Below are 22,787 nucleotides of genomic sequence, written 5' to 3'. Positions count from 1 at the left end.
TGACACAACATTTGTGTTGTATGAGGGAGAGGGGCGCAGTCGAAACACAGCCGAAAGCCATACAACAGCTTGTAGTCCAAAATGTGGACTACAAACCATGTGACTTCCATTGGAAATGCATTGGGGCGGCCATGACACTCACAACATTCATACAACAAGCATGCATCAATGTTTTAAAGGTCTGAGTGAGGCCTAATTCTACAATAGGGTATTTATTTATTGATAGTATTGAAAAATAATTGAGCATACTTCTTCCGTCACTGCTGTCCGCTGCAGGACGCGGCCTTCCTCTCTAAGCTGCTGGACTATCTGGACTTGGAGCCGTTCGGTGACCCCTCCCTGGAAGTGGCCGGTCCGGCAGAGGTCAACGGCGGTGGTGGAGCGGCAGGTTGGGCCGGCCTGCAGAGAACGGTGGGACTGGAGAACGTCCAGAGCCGGGTGGTCCAGGGCCAGGCTCCTCCTCCTCCTCCCGTGACTGACCCGTGGGAGACGAGGAAAGCGCAGGTGATGACCAGTGTTGATTTTGACAGCGGATTTTGATTTGTTTTTTGGTCATAGTCGTTTGAATAAAATCGTGTTTAGTTTTGGCTTTTAGTTCTACTGCATCTCTTCTCCACTAGTCCCTCTCTAACATTTTAGTCTAGTTTGTACTTGTTGACAAAATTGTCGTATACAAAGTGGATATTTCGTCTTTTTAGTCATCATAGCTTACTTTTTATTTAGTTTTTATTTAGTTTTCATCCGTGAAAAAAGGCAGTCGATGCCATAGTTTTTAGTCAACAAGATTAACACTTTGCACTGCTGGTGGTGGAGGCACCAGATGTGGTGGCGGTGGAGTCCCAGGTGCAGAAGCTGATCCAGCAGATGGCGCCAGCGGAGGCCGAAGGCAGCAGGCCGGAGGAGCCGCCAGAGAAGAAGAACATGAAGATCAAGCTGGTGCACATCGGAGTGAAGGAGTTCTCCAGCCGCGGGAAGGACCGACACTTTGGCTACATCATCACCGACTCCGAGTGAGTGGCGTCAAAGATAACGTTCATTTAGGAAGACAGTCCGTCCCGATAAGCCTATCTCACAGAATTTCCCCGCCCCCTTAATACGCCCCCTTTCGGGGTTAGTGGTGATAGCGTGACGTCACTCCATAGACGCTACATGTTAACAGAGGTAATTTAAGAAGTCTACAACTTTTGTCTCAAGGTAAGGTTTGTTCTATCTGTTCGAGCTGATTTACCATCTTGTTTGCTTCATAATAATATTGGTCTGTCACATTTTTACATTAGAAAATGTACTTAGATTCTCCAGAGAAAAAAACGTGTAAATGCTAATGTTAAATGACACCACTATTTACCGGAAGTGGGCGTGGAAAGCGGGCTGTGAGATAGGCCTATAGTAGCCACCCCGCTGAGAAATAGTTGGCTATTTGACGTACGTCTAAACCCGGGTTATAACTGGTCTAAAAGTGAATTGCGGTCTAGGCTTATCTTAAAAGTTGATTATTTTAAGTGTCAGCTGTTGAAACAACATCTAATCTAAGCCTAGCCCACTAAAAAAACGTTCACTTTTAGACCAGTGAACCCGGTTTTAGACGACCATTTAGACATAATTAGACTTCTAATAGCCCGAAAAATGCTCAGTGGGACTAGAGGCGACATGGTAAATCTTACAAATGGTCTCGTAAGTGGGCGGCGGCCTCGGAAGGTAAATCTCACGAACGTCCTATATGGTTAATGGTGCTAGATCCCGCGAGAGTGTGTCGCTGGAACAGATAATAAAGTCGATTTTCTCCTGATTTGTCTCTCTGAAAACAGCCATTTTAGTATCAAAATAGTGGGAATATTGTGTGGCTTGGTAACAATCGGATCCAATATTTAGTTCAGTGACCACAGGGCTAAAGAATGGTTCAGAAGCTGTGTTTACGTCAACTCTTCCATTGGAATGAATAGACTCCAACCTGCTGCCAGTAGGCCACAGAAGTACCTGCATTATTATTTATTATACAAAATAATAGATGTCATAAATATGACAAGACTGGACACATTTGAGATCCTCAGACTTTTTTCTTTTTTTTTTAACATACTCATCGTCAGCTGATTCGTATTTGTATGTGCGTCGAGGCAGACTCATTTTAAATACCGCGCAGTACAAATCCTATGTCTGTTCCCGTTTGGTAATTGAAACTGCATTTTAGAAACCCAATTTCTGCCTGTCTGAACCTCCCACACATGTCTTTTTATGGAAGAGAATACGGCAGTGTGAAATCCTCAACACGCATCACGCCTGATTACAATATAGCTGCCATGATAACTCCCTCAGTGTGTGGGTATTACAGCTATAATGATGATAGTGTGTCATGAAGGGCAGTCTCTCCTCCCCCCTCTCTCTCTCTGTCTCTCTCTCTGTCTCGGTGTGTTTGTGTGTGCATGTGCGTGTGCGTGTGCGCGTGTGTCTGTGTGTGTGTGTCTTTTTCTCTCTCTCTCTCTCTGCTTCTCTCTCTCTCACCACTCTCTTCACGGGGCTCAGCGGAGAAGATAAGTTCCTATATCGACTGTGTTTTCGCCTGTGGCCCTGTCTTAAATCCCTTTATGGCGTTATCAAGCCCCGGTGTCAGTGGGTTGTCCTTCACCTGTTCAACCGCCGTTCGCTCTGACACAGGCCCGATGGAGCCCCTGTCTTTGACACCTTACGGCCACAAGCGTCGCACGAACATTTGAAGTGCACGCACACGCATGTGCGCGCGGGGGGGAGATTAAGACACACAACATTGAGACAGGAGAGTGTGTGTGTGTGTATGTCGAGGGAGAAGGGAAGAGAGAAGAGGTCACCTTCTCAGTCCCTATAGTTTCATCCTTTGGCTCGTCTTCCTCCCGAGTCGCCCGTCCAGTCCCTCCCCGGCTAAGTGAGACCTGCGGCGGGGCCTGTGGTGGGTTCGCGTCTGCGTTTTTGCCGTAGAACCTCATGATTGCACGCTTGTTATCCCCGACTCCTTTGCACCCCTGCAGTGAGGCTACACTAACCAGCTTATCTGACAGCTCCTGACATTGTGGTTGGGTTGGTGTGGGGGGGAGGGGTAGCAGGGGTTTGGGGAATAGGAAGGAGGCTGCAGGGGAGGCGGGGGGGGGGGGGGGGGGGGTACAGACAGGAGGAGTGGAGGGTACGGATGAGAGAGAGAGTAGGAGAGGTAGCGAGAGAGAAAGCCAAGGGGAAAAGTGCTAGCATCAACAACCAAGTCACTCCCGGAGCTCTCCAGTTGCTAGAATTGCGTTCGAGGAAGGTGAACGTGTCTGGAATCGCTTTGGCGAATCATTAAGTTTCAAAAGCTCTCCAAAAAGAAATAGAAAAAAGGAAAGGGGAAAAAAACAGATACCCTCTCCCCAGTCTCCCCTTCAAAAGTGGAGCAAAATCAACCACGCGTGCACGCACACACACACACACACACACACACACACACGCACACGCACGAACACACACAATGTGAAGCGTTGGGTAAAAAGCTGCAGTAATGTGGTTTGTGAAATGGGATCGCCATAGACGATATCTCACCGTAATACTCGCCCTTTAACCACATGAACCCCAGTATGCCTAATCTGGGCATCATGCCATAACGGGTGAACATTCACCGAAAATAGCTGATCTACAAGCTCACAATGCACATTGTGAGCTTGTATATTATGTTATGTTGTATATTATGTTATGTTATGTCTGTGTATTGTCAGCCTGTTGCTGGGATATGACCCCTGGGGTCCTATACTCTTGGGTTCAAGCCCACTGGTGGCCCATGTGGATATTGCAGGTGGGCCCCCAAATAATTGCCCAAATACAAAGATTGTAAGGTTTTACTGTAAAACAAAAATGTGGTATTTTTTTAAAATCCTTGAAAAGAGTTTTCATTGTGATACTGATAAATAATAACTTTATAGTTTGCGTTAGTTCCATTACAGTATAAATACAGTACCAACAGTATGTCTGTTCTGATAAACCTATGTTTCTATTCAGTGGTGCGCAAACTTTTATTCATGTCAAGGACCTCAAATAATATATGTATTTGTACACCCCCCCCCCCGTGGTGGTGATTGCGAATGCAATGAGCAGCTTGCTATGGAAGCCAAGCAAAACAATACACACACACACAGACACACACACATACACACACACACACACAGTAGAACACTTTAAAAAAAAAAAACTTTTAATTTAATTTAAAAAAAGAAAAGTACGTAATTCATTCTAATTGTTATTGCAATTTACGAGCTGCGTTCGCTTCCCGCGTTTGCGCGTCTTACTTGTCATAATAGACTTCTACTTCAACGTGAAGCCTATTATATCTACACCTACACACTCAATGCTCCTCACCTTACTAATATTGTACCTTACTAATGTTATTATTAGTTCTGTATGGTTAGCATTTGTAGGCTTTAAGTTTGCTATTTTTATTTTTATTTTTTATGTTTTTTTTGTGGCTTTCGCCTTTAATTTATATATTTTATGGAGGGACAGACAGTAGGCTTACAGGAAATGGGGGGAAGACATGCAGTAAAGGCCGTCGGGATCGGGAGTCGAACCCGCGGCACACTGCCAGACTGGATTACCAGCCAAGGTGCCTGGACCACTGAGCCATGGCCCAGGCCTCTTTGCTAGTTTTTGATGTTTGTTGGTTCGCAGTTAATCATTTATTTTTCTGCACCATTGTTTCACCCCACCCTCGACTCCACTATTCTTATATTCATTGTTTCTACAATATTGGCCTTAGTGCGCCACTCTCATATTGTTCTACTAGACTTTGGCTCTACAACTCTGTATGTTAACCCATTTTGACCTGAGATCAGATTCTAAAAATGTCTTCTACATCCTGACAGTTTTCTGAAAAAGCTATGTTTCTATGTCAGTCGTTCTTCGATTTTTCAGAAATAGCAGACCTACAAGCTCGTAGCGCGCCACTCGGTGGCGCGCTATGAGCTTGTAGATCTGCTATTTTTCAATAGCTAAAGCATAACATAATGCTAACACCAAAAGGGGTTCCCGCCCATAAACAGAATTAGCCTGGCTAATAAGCCAGACTCAAATCACACTGGCAGCGTGGCAGCAGTGTTGTTTTCGTCGACTAAAACTACCTTTTTTCACTGACTTAAACTAAATGGAAACTAAATGAAAACTAAGCTACGGTGACTAAAACTATGACTAAATATACTGTCGATTTTGTCAACAAATAAAAACTAGACTAAAATGTTAGGAAGGCACTAGTGGACAAGAGATCCAGTACAAGTTATTTTACATTTGGTTGCAACCGTCATTACGACGGCATCAAGGCCCACCAAAATTCAAAATACATTTTAGTCGACTAATTCAAATGTAGGATTTAGTCGACTAAAATCTTATGATATTTAGTCGACTAAAACTAGACTAACACTAAAACATTCCAGGTGACTAAAATGTGACTAAAAACTAAATCTAAACTATTCAAGAGACTACGACTAAAACTAAAATCAAAATCTGCTGCCAAAAACAACACTGCGTGGCAGGCTTTTTTTTTTTTGTGCCAACGGCTGATTCGGTCTGGCTTATTAGCCATGGGCTGAAACAGAATGACCCTCTTATAGGGAAGAAAGTATATGGCTGTGGCTGCCAGTGGCGGCGGTGGTCCAGGGGTAGAGTGCCTGGATGGGAACTGCAAGGTTGCCAGTTCAAACCCGGGCTCCCCCAGAGTTACTGTCGAAGTGTCCTATTGCTCCCGATGTGCTAGTTGGTGCCTTGTATGGTTTCCGCTGCCATCGGTGTATGAATGGGTGAATGTAATGCACAATCTCTGTAAAGCGCCTTGGATAAAGGCTCTATATAAATGCACCATTTACCATTTACCAGTGGTTATGAAATCGCACGTCGCTCTGCTCATCCTGTGGACGTCGTTGCACGTCATGCCTCTATACTAGCAACCATGCAGCGCAGTCCAAGTCACCTTGTGAGTCAGCCTGCAATCACAGTGATTCCAGGTTAAGCTGTTATAGCACTGAAACGCTTCTGTGTGTGTGCGCGCGCGCGTGTTTGTGCGCGCATGTATTGAATGTCGTGTGCGTGTGCGTGCGTGTGTGTGTGTGTGTGCATGCGTGCGTGCGGCCATCTCATTTCCTCTGTCCCGCGTGTGGCCCTGCAGATTGCCTTTGTTTGGTCTATTTCCTTGGCGATTTACTCTCGGAGCGCGCGACAGCAGCCACGGACTGAGCCGAGAGATGAGGCATGGCTTTATCAGAGCGCCATTACACTTCACCTCCGTTCCATTTGCACCTTATTATTTTCATCTCACCGTGTTAGGAGGAGTGTGCATGCGCGAGCGTGCGTGCGTGCTTGCGCATCAGCGTGAACGGCGCAGGTGTGTGCGTACGTGCGTGCGTGTGTGTGTGTGTGTCTGTGTGTGCGTGCATGCGTGGATTCGCGGCGGGTTTGTATGTGAGAAAAAGTGCTTGTGGACAAAGAAAAAGAGAGATGAGAGAGAAAGGAGAGACACGTCGTCCATATGATGCAGCCATTACACCCCATGCAGGTTCCATTTGCACCTTATTGTTTGTTTCATTGCTGGAAAAAAGCAGGTGATTTACCAAGCCTGAACAGGCAGCTGATCCCCATTCCCTTGGCGGCAGGCGTGTGTGTGTGTGTGTGTGTGTGTGGGTGTGTGGGTGTGTGGGTGTGCGCGTGTGCGCGTGTGCGTGCGTGTACTTGTATGACTATACTTGTGAGGGCCAAGTGTCCCCACTCACTAATATAGGCCTATACAGTGGGACTACAGAAATGGACTTTGTGAGCAGGATTTTCCTGCTCCTTACGAGAAAAATGGTTGTTTTGTGGTAAAGATTTGTGGAGTTATAGGCTTACAATTGGGAAAATGTGTTACTATTAGACATTTAGACGTTAGACTTATTATATTTCGTTATCGTTGGATGTGATTTTGTCTACAATTCCATGCTGTATTGATGTGGTACCATGAGAGAGATAACAGGAAAACGCTGATCAAAATAACAATTATTTTACATTCGCTTATTGTGTAGACTTGTAAATGTAGTAATGCAGATGTTTAACAATAATGTAACTCTTGAGAGCGTAAAATGTTACACTCTCATGATCTAATAAGGGTCCATTTGGTTTCATTTTACACTCTCAAGATAAGGGCCCATTTGGTTACCAACTCTCCATTTAGCTGGGGACCACCTGGAACCTCCTCAGGTCCCTGAACCACTGGTTGAAAAGCATTAGACATTTAGATATAGTTATACTGTAGGTTTCAGTTCAGTGGCCTTGTGGTTAGAGTGTCCGCCCTGAGACTGGGACGTTGGGGTTCAATCCCTGGCCGGGTCATACCAAAGACTCTAAAAATGGGACCCAGTGCCTCCCTGCTTGACACTCAGCATCAAGGGTTGGATTGGGGGTAAGTCCCTGCGACATACTAGCGTCATGTCCAGGGGGTGTACTTGTACATCAAGCTGCCTCACGCTACAGAAACAGGAGATAGGCTCCTGCCCTATGGGCCTCATGGCTCGGCAAGGCTACTTACTTATACTGTAGGTTTCAGGGGTTGGGGTTAGTGTTACACATCTAATGTTTATGGTTTAGCGCAGGGGTCCTCAACTAGAAATGCTGAAGGTCCACTAATCATTTTTGAAAAAGACTAAGGTCCGGTCCCATGGGTGCGGCGCGGGCCACGCAGCGGCCAGCGGAGAGCGGGGCTCTATATTTTTTAGTACAGTCACACCAAGGCAAGCTTATACAAATCGGATCCCCTCCCAACCACGCCAATACTGGGGTGCAGAGTATGGAAATATTCCCCTCCAAAAATTCACAGCAAATGTATTGTGTTTTTTTGCCCAGGGTCCACAGAGAGGTGGTCCGCGGTCCGCCTATTGAGGACCCCTGGTTTAGCGGTTGGGTTTGGAGTTGTACCGGATTCATACCTAGTTGCAGGCACCAGAAAATAGCTGATCTACAAGCTCACAAGGCTCCACAGCTAATTTCACTGCTGTCCTAAACTTTTGATGTCCTCACAAGTATAGTATAGAGAAAACCTGTGTGTGTGTGTGTGTGTGTGTGTGTGTGTGTGTGCGTGCAGTGAGTGCATGCCCGCGCTTCTGTAACTGATTGGGTGGCGCACATTCAGCCAGCCGTGGCTTTGTTTTTCTCAGGTGTTTCAAGTGACCTATTTGTGTGTCTGAACCGAAAATGTCGGCCCTTTACTGAAAATGTTTTTTTTTTACCCATTAAGACCTGATGCCGATGCTGACGCTGACGGGCGCAGAGTACTCACAGCACATAGATGTGGAGTTGATGGGGAGCGAGACGTAACAGCGAGTGCTGAATCGCCTTCGCGTTTGAGTAAATGGTCACACCCCCCTCCACGTATAGTTTCAGACCACGACGGAGGGGTGCCGTCTCAAGCGAACTTGAGCCACAAGAGACACCACCGAGCGTGCTAAACCGCACAAGTTGCCGTGTCGAACGTGGTGAAGTTTGCTTAGCCGACTCAGGTCCGTTTGAGTTACGACCCAATATGGACAGAATAGTAATTCAGAATAGAGATCGTTTGCCCCATATAGATTTAGGTTTGCTCCGACTGCCACTCAAAGTGGCTACTGGCCAATCACAGCACGTCCTTGCACCATCGCGAAGGCGATTTAGCACTCGTGTCAAGGACCCAAAAAATGTGATGTATTTGGCCGCGGACCCCCATCTCAAAATATCTTGTCCCAGGGACCCCCCAGAAGCAAAGATTTGAGTTTAAAATATTTGCTTTAAAAAAATATATATATTTTCAAAGAAGTGTTGCACTATGAGCTTGTAGATCTGCTATTTATTTATTTGTAATGTAAAATGACACAGTTTTTTATGGGATAACGGCTGAATTGCCGCGTATATCCGGCGGCATGGCAGTGGAGCTCCGCTAAATGACACCTGTGCTTCCTGTGTGTGTTTGTCCCTCCCTACACCCCTCCCCCTCCCCCACAGCAACCTCCCCAACGACCAGGGCATGGAGCTGATGGAGCGGGTGGCGCAGAGACTCCACCTCCACGCCACAGACCTCAGCCAGCTCTCGTACGTATATGGAAATAACACTCCAAAAACGGCCTGGCTGGCATCCTTGACCACGCACGCACGCACGCACGCACGCACGCACGCACGCACGCACGCACGCACACACACACACACACACACACACACACACACACACACACACTTGTGTACACACATATTTAGTAAAGGCACAGTCAATTACCATAATTGTATTTTAATAAGGTATTGGAATATCTTTCCTCTCCCAAAATGTGTCACTACCGAAACATAGACTTTTACCTTCAAATAAAGATACTTATTTTAATCTATTTTTTTTTTCAATTCCCCCCTGTACAGACCATTTTTAAGAATTTAGGTAGGCGGTTCCACAATGAAATACATTTAAATTGAAACTTTAACATTTTTTTTTATTTTGAATTATTGAGAGTAATCAAAATCTAAACGCTATATTGTTTGTAAAAATGTATAAAGTTGATTATATTGATTTCAGCATTATTGGTAGTTGACATTACACATACACCTAACCAATCATGATCTTAAAATGTTGATTGATAACTAACTAACTATCTTTGATTTTAGACAAAACAACCATTGTTTCGGTAGTGACTGCACTGTTTCGGTAGTGACCACAGCATTGTCTTTACAATGCGGTGCCATAGTCACTTAACTATTTTGCTAAATATTAACTCATAAGATGCTTTACATTTGCTCAAGCTACTAAACTACTAGAATTACTAGAATTAAGTACATTAAAAAGCATAAACATCCAATTTTGTCACTAATTAGTAGGGGTGCACCGATGTGGAAATTCTTGGCTGATACCGATACCGATGTTAAAAAAAATACCATATTTTTTCAAATGGTAGCCCGGGGCTGTTAATATGCAAAATTGATTTGGACCCCGTCGTTTATAAGGAACTAGGCTGCTATTTGCAGTAGGCCGTTATTTATTTTTGCACCGGTCTGCACCGGGCCATTATAGAGCGTCGCAGTCCAGCCCCCTACGAGGGCCCAGGAAATGATTCCTCCGTTCATTTTCCTCATAGACATTTCAAAAAGTATTTATTTAAAGACCTTTTAAGTGTCGTACAAAGCCAACTCTTGTCGTGACAAATCATGACAACAAAGAATTAGAAAGAAGAAAAAAACGGCAGGTTACAACACTTTTTTTGTTGTTTTTCTTCTTTGTAATTATTTGTTTGGTCCAAAATATTGTGTTTATTGTCATGATTTGTCACGACTCGAGTTGGCTTTGTCCGCGGCGTAACCGTCTTTAAATAAATACTTTTTGAAATGTCTATGGGAAAAATGCACTGGGAATCATTTCCTGGGCCTGGCGTCGTCATGACAGGGGGCGGGACTGTGACGCTCTATTTGGTTACAGTTCCTGTCGAGCATGTTTTTTAGTGCAAAATTAAAAGGTATGATAAACATACACATAGCAGGCAAAGTCTTTAGTCTTTTTTATTTAATATTGAGAATATGGGAGCTTGCTCCTGTACTGCTGCTTAATTGATTTGACCCAGATTTGTGCAAACAGACTGTGATGTAATTAGTTTGGTAGCACAGCTGTGTAGAATTCTAATATTATAAAGATTTTAAAAGGCTGTCATATACTGATTATATTCTTTCAAATGAGGTTTGGCCTTATAGATCAAAAATGCATGTGCTCAGTTTTTTAATGAATACATTTTCAACTATTTGAATAAAGGTTGTACACCTGTGAAATGAACCTCTGAGGAAATCCCAAATTGAGAGAGTGTAGGCCTAGCAAGCACACCATAGCTCATATAGGCTGCATGGCTAACAGGGCTTGGGCACTACCCTACCATCTCTCTATATCATTGAGGATTATCTGAATATCGCACAAATTTAATCTCAACTTTCTTGCGCAACGGGCCATTGCGCTGACGACTGGCAGTGTTTTACCTATACTTGTGAGGACCTCTGCTTGGATTCATGGTGAGTGGGGCACCGACGATCTGCAAGCTCACAACGCGCTGCATGTGGACGCAACACTTGAGCTTGTAGATACACGGAATGACAATAAACATTTCACAGAATATATACCACTTTGAATTAAAACAATCGGTTGTCTGTGCATAGGCTGAGTATGGGATGAATGATTATTTTGGGGATGTGGAGTGAGGTGGTGAGGCCACGGTGAGAGGCTCGCAGAAAATAGGAGAGCTGCATACTCAACACGCTGTGTATATACGGTAATATAAATGAGGCTGACTAAGTTTGCAAATAACGGCCCATGGGTGCTTATACGGACGAGTAGCCTAAAGATTTTTATATAATCCGTTAATCACACAATCAACCCTGCGGGGAGGAGGAATATCACTGCACTCAGTCTCAGTAGCAGTACACTGAGCGACACACAGCCGCTCTATACATCTCCGTACAAGGGTGTATTACCCGATTTGGCTGCAGAGCAGAACATCGGCTACTGCCATCGGTGAAAGTCACGTTTTTTACCGATGCGCCGATGTAAGTTAACAAGGCAAACATCGGCCCCTACCGATTGTCGGCCGATACATCGGTGCACCCCTACTAATTAGTGACGAATTGTTTCGGTAGTGACTGTTTCGGTAGTGACAATTTTATCTAGTTTTTAGCTTAACACTACAATGCTAGGCAACAAATGGCTAAGAAAAACAGCTTTGAACTGATGTACATGGATAGAAACATCACATTTAGCAAAAAAAAACAAAATAGTTTATAATTTATGAGAAATGATGTGTTTCGGTAGTGACACTCCTTAAAACCACACTGATTTTCAGACTTTGGAAGACATTCATTTCAGACTGATGTAAACTAGCTACTCATCATTTGACCATGACGAACATGAAGTCTGACTATGTCACTTCCTGGTGAAGAGTGTGGGGGTGTGGCTTAAACCAGACTCCATCCATGGACTTTCGGTAGTGACAAGAAAACATGGGTCAGCAGTTTTTTTTATTTAAAAAAAATCTACAAAATCAATTTCATTATTTCAACTTCCCTATAAAATAAATCAAATGGGGTTATTACAAAAATATATTTAGGGGTTAGAGGTTGGGACAGCCACCTTCCAATAGGAAGTAACATATAAATGTAGAATGGCCCACTTATCACACACACACACACACACACACACACACACACGCACAGAGGTTTGTCCAGACACTGTAAAAAGCTGCTTGGTGTGTGTGTGAAACTGCAGCACCGTGCCTCGTGGAGATCGTAGGCGTTTGTTGTTATTCTGACCTGTTCGGCGCGTTTGACTTCTTCTATTCCAGGGAGAGAATGCAGGCCTAATTACCTTCCAGACACCCACTGATGTCTCCATTGTATTCAAAACACTGCCTTGTCGCCGCAACTGTTGGCCACTCGGCCGTGCACCTCGACATCGGTCATGTCGTTAAAGAGACTGGCTAGTCACCGAGGGAGGGGAAGGGGGGAGGGAGAGAGGGGGGGGGGGGGGGAGAGAGAGAGAGAGAGTAAAACAAGAGATATTACAGTTGATATAGCACGGCATGAAGCGGCTAATATTAATCCATTAAGACCTGAGCCCAATTCTACAAAATGTCTTCTAAAAAAAAAACTGATTTGTGAAAAACATAATTGGTTATCAAACTTTTTCATGTCAAGGGCCCCAAATGATATCTATTTGGCCGCGGACGCCCCATCTCAAAATATTTAGTTCCAGAGACCCACCCAGAAGCAAAGATTTGAGTTAAAGACGCAGAAATCTACCAGCTTGTAGCCCGGCACCAAGTTACGCGCTATGAGTTTGCTGTACATCTGCTGTCTTTGAATAGCAAAAGTATAAAACATGGCTATAAATGACACGGACGATTTCCCGGTTTTAATGGTTTAATGAGCATGTGTGAACTGTCCTTGAACCTGACTGCGATGCACCACTCGGTGGCTTGTGTTGTACATTTATTTCCGGGGTGGGGGGAGGGTGGGTGGGGGACGTCAAAGTCTCAAAGACCAGTGTAGCAGGCAGTGGAGATGTGTTGCCTTAAGATCTGACAAGGCTTTCATGACGCAGGAGAGAGGTGAAGTCGGGGGTGGTTGTGGGAAGGAAAACGCTCACAGCATACCATATGAACGCCAACAGCCCCATATGTACAGCAGTCTGCTAGACAGCTTTGTGTCTGAAATGATGGGTATAGGTTTGCTGGCTGCATGCAGGCGTACGCCGGTGAGACGATATAACATGAATGAATCCCGTTTAAGCCATTTTGACCTGAGATCAGATTCTAAAAATGTCTTCTACATCCTGACAGTTTTATGAAAAAGCTATGTTTCTGTCAGTCGTTCTTCGATTTTTCAAAAATAGCAGACCTACAAGCTCGTAGCGCGCCACTCGGTGGCGCGCTATGAGCTTGTAGATCTGATATTTTTCAATAGCTAAAGCATAACATAATGCTAACACCAAAAGGGGTTCCCGCCCAAAATGGGTTAAGCACTTCGCCCCCGGGCATAGCACTGTGGCGGCCATGCTTTTTCAGGTTCCATCGATCCAGACCCCGTTCATTTTTCCCATCGAGATTTAAAAAAATATATATTTATATGAATTATTTTAAGCCTAGCCTCAAGCCATCCAGGATCCTGGCGAATCATGAATCATTTGATTCTGTGAAGACAATAAATAAATTAATGAATTAAACCGCAAAACAAAGGGTAGGGTTATTTATTATATATAGTATATCATAGATACTTTATGCGTGGCAATGTTGATGCGACAAAGTATCATTTATAATTTATGAAAATAAAAAAAACATACCGAAGAAAGAAAGAAGTAAGGTTCCTGCCCAGCGCCAGCAGCGCCGATACTTTTCAAGCTGTGAATTTAGGATGAGCGTGAGCACCAGGAATGCGTGTCAATCAACATCAACGTTGATCGAATTAACTTTTAGCATCACACACACACACACACACACACGCGCGCGCGTGCACACACTCACTCACTCACTCACTCACTCACTCACTCACTCACTCACTCACTCACTCACTCACTCACTCACACATGCGCGCACACTCATTCACTCACTCACTCACTCACTCACTCACTCACTCACTCACTCACTCGCACACACACACACACACACACACACACACACACACACACAGGCACGCACGCACGCACACACACGCACACACACACACACACACACACACACACACACACACACACACACACCTGTCAATTTTCATCAAACCACACGAATGGCATGTTTCTAGACACTGATGAATGGAGCCGATGACATGCTAGTGCTACGACAACCCCCAGAGATACTTGACAATAACATGTGAGTGCTGTGACGATGCCACTCGTGCAGTGGTTCTCAAACGTTTTTCGACTCGGGCCACCCCTGTAAATAACCTCTTCGTCTACGACACCCCCTAAATTACACTGATAGTTTTCAGAATCTTATGTCATGTTACGATACGTAAATATGCAAATCGTTCCCCCTAAGATACAGTTATGTCTCAAAACTTGAGAGAATATCAGTTTCCATTAGGACAGACTTTAAAAATAACTTCATACTGTACTTGACATTTAACCTCTCCAACCCCATGTTATCCCTATTCTGGGGAGAACGTGCGCCAAAATTGGCCAATCTACAATGCGTTAATTGTGAGCTTGTAGATCTGCTATTTCTGATGAAGACAGTTGGTGTCGGCCTGGGCCATGGCTCAATGGTCCAGGCACCTTGGCTGGTAAGCCAGTCTGGCAGTGTGCCGCGGGTTCGACTCCCGATCCCGACGGCCTTTACTGCATGTCTTCCCCCCATCTCTCTCCCCATTTCCTGTCAGCCTACTGTCTGTCCCTCCATAAAAAAATAAAATAAAATAAAGGCGAAAGCCACAAAAAAAAAACATTTAAGACAGTTGGTGTCGATGGAAAAATAAGTCATGTACAGTGCAACTCAGGTCAGTTGTATTACATCTAGATGGTCTAAGTGGTTAAACTGAAGTGATGTTCTTCTAAGGCCCTCTGTGTGACTTGTTAAGTTGTGTGCAGGCGCGGAGCCAGGAATTCTTTATGAGTAACGCATAGCCAATACGAGGTCAATACCCAGCCGGCCGCAGCCGGCCAGGTGCCTGCGGGAGTTCTATCAATCTGATAGAACTTCTGTCTATCAGATTGATAGACAGAAGTTACCGAAAGTCCGAAATACAATGTATATTTATGTTGTAGCTGTAGCTTATATTCTTATAGGCTACAAATGCCTACAATAGTTAGATGATTGCTACGTAAATGATGACAACAACATACACTTTTATTTTGTACTCTTTCATGAACCACAAGCACTGCATCAGATATAATGAAGCCTACATGAGAGAAAAAGGGAAAAAAGCGCCAAAACAGAGCTACAGTATATTGAAGCCAAGCTGCTTGTCATGCGCGTAATTTCCCAATGATTTCTAATTGATTTCAGTAGCTATAGGAATTGTGTTAGCTGTGTTGTTGGTAGCTCCTCCATAGCTGATCTCTGTATAGAGACCGACAGGCAACAAATCAAGCAAAAGCAGCAACAGGGACGGACCTCTGGTTCTTCCCCAGCGCAGGTGGTGGTGGTGAGCGGGGCTGGTGTGATTGCTGCCGGTCAGCCGATGTAAGCAGTGCCGTGGTGGTAGCCTATAACCTACCGCACAGGTTTAGGCGTCCAAAAATTATTTATCCGGTGCTGCATGCAAACCTCACACCTTTGGGGGGTCGGAGGGGGGTGCGCCATTTTGAATGTGATAAGTCACTATAGGGTGTACCAAAACTCCTGGAGGGGGCGTCAACATATGTGTCACGTGGTAGCGGCCGCCATACTTGCTGGCTTGTCTGGTTCGTTTACATTGAGCGACTATCCGTGTGCTTGTATACGTATACTGACCTCACACTGGTGCAGACTTGCTCAGTAAATAAGTGCCACAGCAGGTCGCGTCGAGGAAATGAGCCAGAAAACGGAATTAGATGTTCAGCTTTCCAGCATGGAGACAGCATCAAGGAACCCAGATTGACGAGTTTACAAAAAGACAGAATGGCTTGGATCTCGGCTGTACGGCGCACGGGCGCAGAGACATAATGTTCAACAAAGTATCTAAGCACAGCCGTGTTTGTTCACAACATTTTCCTTGTCCTTGTAATGTATTTGGGCCCGACGTTCTTTCTATCCATCCTGGTGTTGGTTCACTGTGTTGTCGCCAAGAACGAGCTCAATATTTACAAAAACATACCACCGTCACTCTATTCTGAGTGATGTGGGCTAGAATTGAATGCCCACGAGAGGGCCGTCCCTAGCTTTTCAGACGCCGCCCCACTCTTGGTGACGTACACGTTTCCACACGCTATATCTGGCCAACGGATAGGCATATACAGTATACAGCAGAACAACAACAGTGCACCAAACGTATTAAGCCAACAATGTTATGAGCAAGCTTCAAAAACATATTTGTCTTTAAAACACGGCACATTTACGTTATGTTACGTTTATGTTACTGTACATAAAAAAGGAACACACCCTAATATATATTATATACACTTTATATAATATATATTAGGGTAACAGACTGAGGTTATGCTTTATATTATAAAGCATAACCTCAGTCTGTTAGGCTCTATGCAGAAGGGTAAAAAAGCAGCATATCACATGGATTCTGAGATGTGCACACCATAGGCCAGTGGTTCCCAAACTGGAGATATTAAATAATGAAATGACCGCGTGGTTGTTTCTGTTTGACACTGACAGACAGATGGAGCAGCAGCAGGTAGGAAACAGTTCGTAGTACTGTAGTATGAATCGGCCCGTAACGTAGAACGGCGTGTGTGAGATATGAGAGAGAGAGAGAGAGAGAGAGAGAGAGAGAGAAGGAGGAGGCGGCAGTGAGAGGAATGCGGTGAAACGTTATGTTAGTCCATTATCTATTTTATCCCTTTTATTCTGACCTTGTTTATGGTGAGAAGCCTACTTGTTGTATTTCACACAACAAGTAGCATACTCAAGTAGGCTTAATAAATCCCATTTTGGCGAACTGAAAGAGCTCTAGCACTGTGCACTAAACACTCAAAAACACTCAAACACTCAAAAACCAACCTATACACACCTATACACTTGATGCAGAGTGTATCTAATATGTAGGCCATCACAATCAAAATGGCGCCGGTAGGCCAGTAGGGCTACAGTGATGTAAGCCTTGCATTCCCTATTGCTGTGTCTCTGCTCTGCTTTCTCAACAATCAAATGAAGAATGAGGTGACGTCGGGACGTGTGTGTGGTGTATACATCGTCACTGTGAGGGGGGGGGGGGGTGCATTTCACACCAGAGTGTGAAAAGACTCAAACCCCTCCGAACACACTGCGACACAGGACACACAGAGAATAGATGTGTATTCTGAATTATGTCTGATACACTGTCTGTCCGCCTTGAGTAGCGGCTATAGGCGGCATATAATTTCAAATAAACGGTCCTCAGAGGGGAGGCAGAAACGTAGAAACCATGCCTGCTCTTGCCTTTAGTAGATCTGCCACTGCTCGTGTGTCACGGCACCCACTTTGAGACATAACACCCATGTGAACTGAAGCTCTCATTGCCCTGGCTCCCGCTGCGATGCCTCCAAAAACACGAGCTCATGGAAGTTCTGTCCGTGCTCATGCACCATCACACCCACTGCCATAACCACCCACATGTACTCCGTCCTTTTTTGTCAAGGATATTTTCTCCTCAATCTCGATCCTTTTCATCAGTACATGAAAAGCCGTAGTTTGGTGTGTGGGAGAGAGCAGAGATGACGAACACCCACGCGGCACTTCATTGTGTACGTGTCTGGCAGGTGAGCGTCTGAAAGCCGCCTCTGCCACTGCCTGTGCTGCTGGGTCAGAACACCTCGTGCTCATCATCAGCCCCCGATGAGAGAGGAGCGTGATGTGGAGGAAGAAGGGGTGTCAGCGGGGTGTCGTGTCTGAGAACACCTCAGATAGAACACATCTGTCGAGGTGGAAAGAGACTGAAGCTTTTAGTCAGTTTAAGGCCAGAATGTTTCGTGTTTTATGCTGCTGTATTTTTTGTAACGCACGGTACATTGGAGCACTGGCTAAAGACTTCTTTGGTAAAAGTAGCGGTAACGACACAATGTTGAAATACTTCAGTTAACAAGTAAAACGTCTAGTATTCATAGTTTTACTACTCGATTTTCTGTATAAAATAGGGCTTAAGTGGTTAATGTACGTTTTGTAATTGGAGATGCAACCGATCCGATATTATATCGGAATCGGCCTCCGATACGACTTAATTAATGCATCGTAGATCGGATATAACGTCAGCGATACACGTTCCGATACAGGAGGGGGAAAAGTATTTAATGTTTACAGTCCATCCTGCACATATCACTCTCTCGGTCCTGGTACTGGATAAATATATTACTCTCTCAGTTCTGCACCACTTACTGGAGAAGTATATCACTCTCTCGGGTTCTTGGGGGGTGTTATATCACTCTGTCTGCGCTACCGACAGAGTGATATAACACCCCCCCCCCCACACACACACACACACACACACACACACATACACATTTGAAATGTTTATTTATGTCCACATAATGAGAAGTAGAGGAATACCTTGTACAAAGGACATAAACACTGTGACAGTGGGAGAGCAGCCAGTTACAACGTGCATGAACGGCAAAGCATCGTTACATACAGTACAGCTGACATGTCGGACACAGGACAGCAGACATACATCATGGATAAAGGAGACAACGCCTCATCCAAATTGAGCGGCTGGCTTCCTATAATGGCTGAAACTGAGCAGTACCTCGCTAACTGCTTGGCTCTCCTTTTGGAAAGGCCGGCCATTTGTAAGCCCCTCACAACCAATTTATGCACATGCCCTAGGCTGCCAAAGATAAAAACTAAAAGTTTACATCTGTAGCCTAGCTGTGAGATGGTCTGCACTAGCTGCTGATACTTCAGCACTTTGGTTAGAAAGGCTTCTTCCAGGCTATAGTCAAAGGTACACACACACACACACACACACACACACACACACACACACACACACACACACACACACACACACACACACACACACACACACACACACACACACACACACAGAGAGAGAAAGAGACACATACATCCACAGACAGACAGACAGATTGAAACACACACACAAAGATATATCACACATCATTGACATCTGGACAGAGAGCAGCTCCTTACTCCTCGATTGTGTCAAATTGACCAGCAAAACTATAATCCACAGTACTGTGTCCTTGCTCCAAATTGCTTGGACATCATGTGCATAATGCCAGCATGCACGTGGCAGCAGCTACTGTATGTAAAAGACGTGAGCCTGTGCATTTCACCATAGGCAATCAAGACCATGAATTAACGACAGCTGTGACTGTCACTGTCTGTGTAGGGCAGGCTATCTATTCGTCCCTGTAGAGAGGGACTTCTAAGTTCCACTTTTCCTTAAAAAAAAATATATATATTTTACATCCTGAACATTGAGGCTGCTAATACTGCAGATTATAATTATAATTACAATAATAAAAACATCACTGACTTTAGGGGTAAAAAAGATACCTTTGTAAATAATAATAATAATAAACCAATTAACCATAGTGTGACAGGTTACCATTTCTATAAGGTTTACAGGTTAAACACTTCACAACCTTCTTTGAATTTAAATTTAAGGCATTTGTACATTATTTGCTATTTAGAGATATGCTGTGTATCATTCACTGTGTAACATTACACAACAAACAATATTAATAGTATGACTGCTCTATTATTTGAAGCCTATTTGAAGCCTATCCTACATACAATAAAATAATCACACCTGTGTGAAGTGAGGGGCGCTCTTATCATCGTACATCATCATGATGAATTTTCTCAGACACTATGCCATATAATTGTAGGAGGGCTTGCGCCCCTCAAAAATAATGCTAATGCAAGTTTTGTATTTAAAGTTTTTGCTATGTAAAATATCAGATATCGGCAAAATATCGGGAAATATACAAATGAATGTATCGGATCAGAATGGAAAAAAATCTGTATCGTTGCATCCCTATTTGTAATGTCATAATTTTAAAACAAACTAGTTTACCGATATGGGCATATTGGTTGGATCGTTGGTTCTGGACAACTGGACATCCGAATTACTCAATGACTCCCTCTAGGCACCATACTCCCTCTAGTCCCTTTAGACTAGTGGGTAAAACATACAGTACAGTGGGTTCCCCAATTAATTTTCCTCAAGGGCCATATTTTAACTAGGGAACCAGGCTGGGGGCCGAGTCCGCACGCGCGAAAAATTGTTTTTTTTTTTTTTTTCATGAATTAATTAAAAAAAAATCTCAACCAGTGGTCCTTGAGGGGGTGCCCAGTTTGACATGCATAGGCTACTGACCCCCATTTAATGCCAATTATATTGGCCGGCACCCGCCCCTCTAGACCAGAAATCACACAGTCCTTGTATGTAATCCCTTTTATGCCCATATATGGAGCTGACTGATTTGTTTGCGGCTGATGCCACATTGAGGTTAAACAACACACTCCAAATTAGGGAGTAGCTGAATTGGGAACTCCTTATATGGTTATGTCTGAGTCGGCCAGTCTGTCGCAACGGTCTTGGGCATACATGGTTTCCACCAGACAGATGACCTAAGTGTCTTACTGGTCAGAGGCACTAGGGGGAGTGGGCTACACACTCACAATCCCCCCCCCCCCCCCCACACACACACACACACACACGCACATGTGCAGAACTGCAGATGCATTATGCCCCCCCTACCAATCCCTGCTATCTCACTCTGACGCACCCTGCCTGCTCACACGCACGCACACAGTCACATTATTATTTTTTGTACATGTTGGGGCATTTTATCCGTAAACCAAGAAATAGCAGATCTACAATCTGCAATTTTTTGGGTGCACGGTATAACTCTAATCCTAACTCCTAAACCTGACCTCTAAATGTGTAATCCTAATCCTAACCACAACCTTAATCTTTTTCTAATTGTAAACTTATCTCTAAAAAACAACGTCTTATTTTCTCAAATGCTACTATACTTTTGTTTTTTGCAAGTATAGTAATACAAATACACGCACGCACACATACACCCACGCACACATACACCCACGCAGTCGCACGCACGCACGCACACACGCCGCACGCATGCACATGCACATGCACACACTTTTCCCCACCAGGGAAAGCTAATATGAAGTCCAGGTTTACACATCTGATAACACAGGAGATGATGTGTGAAGTTCAGCCGATACCTTATCTGCCTTAACTCCGTGCACCCCCCCCCCCCCCCTCCCCCACGCCGGTGGATGGAAACATTCTTTACACTGTGTCTGGTTTTTAAAAAGGAAAAATCACACTTGTGTGAAGTGAGGGGCACTCTTATCATTATACATCATCACACATCACTTTCCGTGCATTCACTTTTCTGCCCTCACTGTTATCTTCAATAATATGTACTTTGCTCAGCCAATCAAATCATCGCTATGGGATGATCAGCCAATCACAAGCCAATGTTTGTGTTCACACAGACCCACAAATATGGGCATAGGAGGGGGCTAGCGCCCCTCAAATTTGAGATGCATCAACATCTCTGGCAAGGAGAGAATGGGTGACTCAGGAGGATAGATTGTGGAAACATTGACATTTGCAAGAGCAAACAGAGCACCCAGGTGAGAGGTGCTGGAGGTGCTGCACAGTCTTTGGAGGTGCGTGCGTGCGTGCGTGCCTGCGTGCGTGCCTGCGTGCGTGCGTGCCTGCGTACGTGCGTGCGTGCGTGCGTGCGTGCGCGAATACACCGTGACAAACTATCGGTCGAAACATGGACATTGGTTCTCAAAGAGGGGTCCAAACAAAACAAAACAAAACAATAAGTTCATGTTTTTACCCATAATTTCCCTCTATCCCAGCAGTTATCAGAGTGGTGGTGTTTGCTGTATGCTACCTGTAAAATCACACTGCCCTCCGGTAATGACTTGGTGTTTTCACTGTTTGTTTGCTAGACGGTTTTGGGCAACCAAAAACAAATGGTGAAAATGGCAAAAACCAGTGAGAGGACGATGCATTTCTGAAGTAAACACTACGACGCTACTCCACTGGCTGATTACTGCTGGGATAGAGGGACATTTTGCCTCATTTTAGAAACAACACTAACTTTGCACCTGGCCTGGTTGGTGTGTCTGTCCCCGCCTCCTCACACTAGTGTGTGTGTGTGTGTGTGTGTGTGTGTGTGTGTGTGTGTGTGTGTGTGTGTGTGTGTGTGTGTGTGTGTGTGTGTGTGTGTGTGTGTGTGTGTGTGTGTGTGTGTGTGTGTGTGTGTGTGTGTGTGTGTGTGTGTGTGTGTGTGTGTGTGTGTGTGTGTGAGTGAGAGAGAGAGAGAGAGAGTGTGTGTGAGTGTGAGTGTGTGAGAGAGAGAGACTGATGGCGACCCGGGAGCTGGGTCACACCACGCTGCCAGCCCTGATGAATTCCTCCCCGCCCCCTCCCTGTCCGAGCTTCATATACACTCGGGCCGGGGGAGCGCGCCGCTAAGTACACTTCCCTTAAGCGTGGGGCGCTATGAGAAATGAGCACATAATGGCCCGGTGATGGAGGGCTGGTGGGAGAGGGAGGGTAACAAGGCAGACGTCTCAACTCACCTTCCCGCGCGCGCAATCATCCGTTATCCACAACCCTGTGTGGGAAGAGAGAGACAGCCCTCCACCCACCCGCTCCAT

The 22,787-nt window shown here is 44.8% G+C and overlaps 1 protein-coding gene across 1 annotated transcript in view; it reads left to right on the top strand.

Moving 5' to 3' along the window:
- The window catches only part of ptprn2 (protein tyrosine phosphatase receptor type N2), a gene marked incomplete at its 3' end in the record, with an annotated part of 208,250 nt that overhangs the window by 57,685 nt on the left and 127,778 nt on the right, over positions 1–22,787 (top strand). Inside the window, exons 8-10 of the mRNA XM_079489306.1 lie at positions 277–504; positions 814–1,010; positions 8,980–9,066. Of these exons, the coding sequence (XP_079345432.1) occupies positions 277–504; positions 814–1,010; positions 8,980–9,066 (512 nt within the window). The remainder of the gene's footprint in view (positions 1–276; positions 505–813; positions 1,011–8,979; positions 9,067–22,787) is intronic.

This window comes from Electrona antarctica, assembly GCF_951216825.1.
Source record: "Electrona antarctica genome assembly, chromosome: 20".
Lineage (NCBI taxonomy): Eukaryota > Metazoa > Chordata > Actinopteri > Myctophiformes > Myctophidae > Electrona > Electrona antarctica.
This window is presented reverse-complemented; position numbering and strand designations above follow the sequence as displayed.